Source organism: Grus americana, chromosome 2 (assembly GCF_028858705.1).
Source record: "Grus americana isolate bGruAme1 chromosome 2, bGruAme1.mat, whole genome shotgun sequence".
Lineage (NCBI taxonomy): Eukaryota > Metazoa > Chordata > Aves > Gruiformes > Gruidae > Grus > Grus americana.
In genome coordinates, this window is record NC_072853.1 from 126,519,862 (window position 1) to 126,527,390 (window position 7,529).

General features: G+C 45.6%; 1 protein-coding gene across 6 annotated transcripts; it reads right to left on the minus strand.

Annotated features, from left to right (window-relative positions):
* Positions 1-7: 7 nt before the first annotated feature.
* Positions 8-7,434, minus strand: OXSM (3-oxoacyl-ACP synthase, mitochondrial). Of its 6 annotated transcripts, none has more exons than XM_054815877.1 (3): positions 7,049-7,434; positions 3,347-4,364; positions 8-614 (listed from the first exon to the last, which is right to left on the minus strand). In XM_054815877.1, the coding sequence occupies exons 2-3, from the start codon at positions 4,327-4,329 to the stop codon at positions 212-214; spliced, it is 1,386 nt and encodes a 461-aa protein (XP_054671852.1). In that variant the 5' UTR covers positions 4,330-4,364; positions 7,049-7,434; the 3' UTR covers positions 8-211. The 6 variants fall into 6 exon arrangements, with proteins under 6 accessions (XP_054671852.1, XP_054671850.1, XP_054671848.1 ...); XM_054815875.1 differs by lacking the exon at positions 7,049-7,434 and adding an exon at positions 5,191-5,506; XM_054815873.1 differs by lacking the exon at positions 7,049-7,434 and adding an exon at positions 5,052-5,160.
* Positions 7,435-7,529: the final 95 nt, after the last annotated feature.

Genomic DNA, 7,529 nt, shown 5'->3' on the forward strand with positions numbered 1-7,529 from the left:
TCAAGAATAGGTCTTTCATTATTTTTATTAAAATGAGTAAAAGAAATTCCTTCTTTCTAAAAGAATTACAGATGTAAATGTTAGGGTGAGTAAAGTTCTTACGTATCAAATGAGCAATTCTCAAAGCTGAGAAAAGATCACAGTACGCACCAAGGATGGCAGTACAGAAAATCATCGTCAGGGCCATTTTTCACAATACGCACAGCATAAGTTAAACACTTGCAAAGCACAAAGTTGCATTAGTACCGCCAAAGCCAAATGAATTTGTGAGGGCTATACGCCGTTTTCCAGTTTTCCACTCCTGAGCTGTTAAAGGAACGTAATTGAGATCAAACTCTGCCTCTGTTTTCTGTAAGTTTAGGGTAGGTGGCAAAATTCCATGGTAACAGGACAGTGCAGTAAAAGCTGCTTCAATAGCTCCTGCAGCCCCCAAGAGATGTCCCGTTGCTCCTTTTGTTGAGGAAACTGCAATATTACGTGAGTGATCTTTAAAAAGCCTCTTGATTGCTTGATTCTCAGCAGCATCTCCTAGAGGTGTAGAAGTTGCATGTGCGTTGACATACGTTATGTCTTCAGGTTTGATCCCAGAATCTTTTATTGCTGCAGACATACACCTGAGGGGATAAAAAAAAGGCAGAATGCTGAATTTGCCTTTTTTTTTTGTTTGTTACTAACACACAACTGTACAGGTTGTTTTAAAATGTTTATCAAATGTGAAAATCTGCATGACGTAGTTTACCAGAAATGTAAATTACAAGAGATGGATTCATCCAACTGAACACACTAACATCTACATTTCACCACCCTAGAAAGACAGTAGTGGTGAGGCTCACTATAAAATCAGATTTGCTGCTAAAAATTTAGTGATTAAATTCCACAGTTGAGAAAAATGCAAGAGGAAAGAAAGACGATATAACAAGCAATCTCTACAGACTACATTAATATATCAAAGACCCTTTTCAATGCAAAATTTGAAAACATTTGAGAGAGAAGCAACCACCTGAAATTATTACAAAATGTAGGTTCCCCTCCACTGAAGTTTCTCTAGGGTAGCTGATGCATTCACGTAACGTTCAGTACAATGGTTCCCCTTGCCATTGTAAGTAAAAAGAAGATTTCCCAGTTTTTATATTTCCCCTCATATTTACAGGGTTAGGGAATTAGGAATAAAAATTGCTCTATTAAACAAAAATATTAAAGAAAAATTCCATAGTCATCCTCCTTGTGAGCTTCTTTTGTATGCTTTCCAGAGGCTAGAAGATGTCAAGGAGATAGCACAAATTCCTGTATATAACATGAAATGTACTGAAAGTCATGCTCTTCTACCCTGACATGGTATGCTCCATTCTGACTCCTGATGATTTGTGGACTGTGACTGCATCTATAAAGCACACTTTTTTTTTTTTTATGAAAACCACAGAAGGATCGATACAGCTCTATACTGTGATTTTCTCACAGATTTCCCACTGAAAGAAGGGGATGAATCGCACATCTCTCTTTGCACGCACGACTTAACGAAGTAACTCTGAGCAAAGGACCACTGACTCTTTTGAAATTTATGAAAAATAAGTAAATAAAAGGAAGCTTAAAAAAAAAAAAGATAGCATAGGTTGCTGGACAAATATAAATGTCTCCAGTAGACCCTTTTACCCTCAGAAGCATCCAGATTAGCTTAGGTTGAAGTCCACTGATGCTCACTGTCACTAGACAATGAGCCAACATTCAGGCAAAAAAGATTACTGATCAACCATGAGGGAAACAAATATATTAATTTAGTTAAATATGTCAGCTGCAAGGAACATATTTACTTAAGGAAATAACAGATTAATTGTGTAGAACACACTTTATATCCACACTTCTGAGTCTGGCTTTGCCTCTCCTTTCCTGCATGTTTATTCCAATATATGTATTAGTCTCCAACTGAAGTAGTCATTAGAAGATGACAAAAAATATATTCCCCTGAAATTCTTTGATGTGGTAAATAAAATTGTTACAGAAACGTAAGAGAAGCATATACATTTCAGATTTAATCCATATACCACTGCAGTAACAAAATATTGAAGACTCTATTAAAATGTATTATCTCAAGGGTGGAAAGGCCCAACATTTTGAAGATACCAAGATTAACTTTCAACTCCTTCCCACTGTGAATTTAATTTATATGCTGCTGCAATCATAAAATATACAAAAATTCTGTTACAATATATTGCCATATCATCTCAAGGGTAAACAAGTCTGAAAATCTGAGATAAGGCACTCCTGATTACTCAACTCACACCTAAGTCTGCAGAACAATTAAGTATGAATCAAATAGCATAGAGGGAAACCGGGTATATTACACTTCCTGAAAAATCTGTTAACCCAATAAAGGTGCAAACACAGCTTTACAATACCATGCAGAAGTTTGATCTATTTGTGCAGTGATATATTGAATTTTGTTATTAAATATTCACATACATTCAGAATAATGCAAACTAAATCTTTACTAAAGATTCCGGTGTCAGCAATAGTATTCAGCCTACACAAAGCTCACAAACAATACATACACTTACACATGTAATTTAACTGAGAATTTAATTAGGTCAATGATAAAGATGGATGAATATCATCCACTTGTGAATTGTTTTTCAGGAGATTAATGGTGATGAAGCTTTACCATCTTACTAAATAGTACTAAATGTATTTCTGCTATGGCCCTCCACCAACACTCTTAGCTGTATCAGAATGAAGTACTTAAACATGATTGTAGCACAGGTGTACGATCTAAATACTTTCCCTATGAAAAGCTTAAGTCTTTTCTAAATAAGAATAGCCACAATTAATGCTAATTAGATGTACAATAATTATTCCAACAAACTAGACCCCCCAAGTGCTCTACAGCTTTCATCACATGGGATTTCTTTAAGAATGCTATTCCCCTTTCAGACCACAACATATGACATGACCTGCTTTTGCAGTGGGATCCCCCTTCTCTATGGACAAAGGGTGAAGGAGAACCTTTAAAGATTCTACCTTACCACAACAATCTTAAAAAAGAAGTGTCCATTGAGACTTATTTGTGTGAACACCTGGAGGCACCAAACATAAAATATTTTCACATAAAGTTTTCATAACTCTGTGCAAAAAGGCTGATTCTAGCAAGAACTGGCCTTCATCTGTTACTAAAAAATTGGGGCAAAACCTTACCAGAAGCTCCTTCATTTTTCAGATTAATTTTTCAAGCTTTTGGAATATTATTTTAAGATTGAACAGTATTTCCCTAGGAAAAGCATACAATAACAGGAACAAATGTACCCACTATAAATAACATATGAAGTAGCCATTGGAATCAACCTAAGGTTCTTACCTGAACGCACCATCTCCCTCTGGATTAGGTGCCGTTATATGGCAAGCATCACCAGACAGTCCATAACCTAAAACTTCTGCATAGATCCTAGCACCTCTTTGTACAGCGTGTTCATACTCTTCTAAGACCAGCACAGCAGCACCCTCTCCCATGACAAATCCTTCTCTCTGTGAATCAAACGGTCGACACGCCATTTTAGGGCTTGAGTTAAAACTCGTACTGAGGGCCCGAGCTCTTGCAAATCCAGCCAAGGACAAAGGACTAATGCAAGCCTCAGTCCCTCCGGCCAACATGACATCAGCATCACCAGCAGCAATAAACCTGAAGGAGTCTCCAACAGCATGCGCGCCGGTGGTACACGCAGTTGACACAGCGTGATTCGGCCCTTTCAGCTGGTATTTAATGCTGATCTGGCCTGCTGCCATATTGACTAAAATCTTTGGGACAAAGAATGGGCTGACCTTGTTATAACCCTTTGTTTTAAACAAAGCGGCTGTATCAGAAATCTCTTCCAGTGGAACCATTCCCATCCCAATTGCCACACCGGCACTTAAGCGATCCTGTTCAGACTGGGGAGACCAGCCGGAGTCCTTCATTGCTAGCTCTGCTGCACCGATGGCCATGACAGTAGCGGAACTCATGGATTTGATCTCTGATTTTGACACAAAGCTTTCTTCACTGAACTGACCCTCCTCGCTTCCCCTTGGCACGCAAGCAGCCACTTTACACGGGACGCCTGCATATTCTTCACCGTCTAGCGATGCAATCCCGCTGTCTCCTTGGAGAAGGCGCTTCCACACAAACTGAGTCCCCACACCAAGAGGGGACACTAAGCCAATACCTGTAACAACTACTTTCCTTCGACATGCAGGCAGTGACTTGCTGAAAGCTCTTCCGTGGTTTCGTAAATGCAGTTTTAAATTCAGACTCCGGAGATGAAGATTTGCAATCTTTAATAGATCCCGCGAACACTGTGAGAACATGGCGGAAATCAATCACTTCAAGCACATTCCTGTAACTGGGGGAAAAATAAGACACAAACAGAACAATAAAGCAGCCAAAGTGAAAAACATTCCACGTACGCTAAGTTAATAACCTGCTTTTTACATGAAAGCCTGCAGAAAGGGATACAGCTTCTCTGTCTGTGTTACGGCAGACGGGGCACACAAACACATCCGCTGTGTGAATGCCTCTGGTGGGCTCTGATAGCTCGAGCTGCTAACGAATATGACTTTGCAGCACTGCGCGCTGCGAGGCACTCTGGTTTTGCTGCACAACTGCCCCCGGGGCTGTAACCACCGGCTGCTGGAGCCATCAGCGATGAGCAGCAACAGCTTCATTCTCCTAAGGGAGAAAATGGGTGGTCACCTGAAGGTGAACCGGCAACAAGAGCCATCGGACGTCACCGCGGGTTTAAAAGGCATTAACTGCTTTAAATGTTTAACCCAGGAGTTAAAACCGCAGAGAAAGGCCCTCACGCCGCGGGACTCCCATGCACGCACCCCGCCCCCCCCGCCTCGGCGGCGGCCACGGCCGCTGGGGCCGCCCCGCCCAGCTCCGCCCGGCGCCGCCATTGCCGCCCCGCCCAGCTCCGCTAGGGGCAGCTTGTACTGCGGCCCCGCCGCCGCCGGCCGGGGGGAGCTGTCCCGCTCCCGGCAGGGGCCGGCGAGCCCACCGCCTCCCCCGTCCTAGCCCGCGGCGGTACCTCCGCCGGCCGCGCTCCCCCCCGCTCCGCGATAGTTGGCTCTGCCGCCCTCTCCCGCTCCCACGGCGCCGGACCGCACCACCCGGGACAGACGGGGGAGCGAGCACGCGACGGCTTTGTAGCCGATTCCCGATGTTACGATTGGTGAAGAGCTGAGCGAACGAATCGGTAACTCGGCGGTGGACTGCGTGGCCCGGCGGCGCTTCTGGCTCCCGGCGCGCGGAGGAGGGTCGAGGTCGCCGGTGCAGGCGGGCAGGGACTGCGGCCGCCTCGGTGGCGCTGAGAACTGGAAGAGGCGAGGAAATCGCTTCTTCCCCCAAACCGCGCATTTAAAACACGCAAAGGAAGATTTTAAAAAGCCTAAAAAATCCCCAAGCCCACGGTCTCAGTGGAATAATACGCAAGAGGCTGACGCTACGGCCTTGAGGGGCACTGTGGTGGGTTGACCCTGGCTGGGGGCCAGGTGCCCACCAGAGCCACTCTATCACTCCCCTCTTTCAGCAGACGGGAGAAAAAGTATAACGAAATGCTTATGGGTCGAGATAAGGACAGGGAGAGATCACTCGCTAATTATCGTCACGAGCAAAACAGACTGAACTTGGAGAGGAAATTCATCTAATTTATTACCAAGCAAAACAGAGTAGAGGAATGAGAAATAAAGTCAAATCTTAAAACACTTCCCCCCACCCCTCCCATCTTCCCGGGCTCAACTTCACTCCCAGCTTCAACCTCCTCCCCCCCTCAGCGGCACAGGGGGACAGGGAACGGGGGTTGCGGTCAGTTCATCACACAGTGTCTCTGCTGCTTCTTCATCCTCAGGGGGAGGACTCCTCTCATCGCTCCCCTGCTCCAGCATGGAGTCCCTCTCACAGGAGACAGTCCTTCATGAACTTCTCCAACGTATCTCCCACGGGCTACAGTCCTTCACGAACTGCTCCAGCATGGTCTCTCCCATGGGGTGCAGACCTTCAGGAGCAAACTGCTCCAGCGTGGGTCCCCCACAGGGTCACAAGTCCTGCCAGCAAACCTGCTCTGGCGTGGGCTCCTCTCTCCATGGGTCCACAGGTCCTGCCAGGAGCTTGCTCCAGCATGGGCTTCCCATGGGCCACAGCCTCCTTCGGGCGCCTCCACCTGCTCCAGCCTGGGGTCCTCCACGGACTGCAGGTGGAATCTCTACACCCCCTCATCCTTCCTCCATGGGCTGCAGGGGGACAGCCTGCCTCACCATGGTCTTCTGCAGGTGGATATCTGCTCCAACGCCTGGAGCACCTCCTCCCCCTCCTTCTGCACTGACCTTGGTGTCTGCAGAGTTTCTTACATCTTCTCACTCCTCTCTCTGGCTGCAAAAGCTCTAACTGTTTTTTTTCTTCTTAAATATGTTATCACAGAGGCACTGATTGGCTTGGCCTTGGCCAGTGGCAGGTCCATCTAGGAGCCGGCTGGCATTGGCTCTATAGACACAGGGGAAGCTTCTAGCAGCTTCTCACAGAAGCCACCCCTGTAGCCCCTCCCGCTACCAAAACCTTGCCACTCAAACCCAACACAGTTACATGTATAGCAATATGGTTAATCTTTAAATTTGAGAGGGCAGCCAACATTAACAGTCATATACCTATATGAAAAGCACGGAAAGGAAGTTAAAAGCTGAAGAAGCAGCAAAAGAACATGGCATCACCTCAAATTAAAATTTTATTACTTTGGTACCAATTCCATGATTTTGAGGGCTGAATTAGTGACTTTTAAAGCATGCTAGTAGGAATAAGAACTGGAATCTTAGCAAAAGTGAATTACCTTGGGTTAAATCTCAGCTTTTGTAAGGGATAGGTACCATCTTCTTGAAAAATCATAGAAGCTGACCGGGGTGACCCATCAGAAGCAGACAGCAGAGCTGCAGCATAACGTCAACTAATAATCACAAGCCAGCCTGGATTTTAAAGACCTCTTTTACTTGGAACTTTTAAAATCTTGAATTGTTAAGAAAGCAAAAGCCCACAGACCTTTTTTGTCCGAGATTCTTCATCACAGCTCTTTCACTAATAACACAAACCAGACGTCTAGAAAAAGCAGAGATGGATCTGCAGGGTTTTTTTTTCTTCATTATTTGAACTTTGGGTGGGGCCGGATGAGGTGCCAGGGCGGGGGATGAGTAGCTACAGCAGCATTCCCAGCCTTGTAACCTAGGTGAGGCTGAAAGCCTGGCACCAACCGAGAAGCGAGAACAAAAACGGTATAAAAGGGGATTTACGTGCTTTTATAACGTCACCGCCTACCAAGGGAACTCCTGAGAGCTCCGTGTGACCAGGAGGCCCAGCCGCGCAGGCGGTTCAGAGTATCGATTGCAACGTGGTTAAAATCGTCAGGATAAAGGAATTTAGCAGCTCCTATAACACCACCGACTTCAGGCGGGGCAGCAAAGCCGGTGCCCACCGGCGGAGCAGGGTCGGGGCCTTTAAGCCTTTCCCGCCCGCCCCACTGGCC

What these genes read in the sequence shown, in the direction of transcription:
- OXSM (XM_054815877.1), bottom strand. Translation starts at nt 4,329, where the DNA reads ATGTTCTCACAGTGTTCGCGGGATCTATTAAAGATTGCAAATCTTCAT. An exon ending in GAGGGAGATGGTGCGTTCAG is followed by an intron (nt 615 to 3,346) that starts GTAAGAACCTTA and finishes TTATCCCCTCAG; the next exon opens with GTGTATGTCTGCAGCAATAA.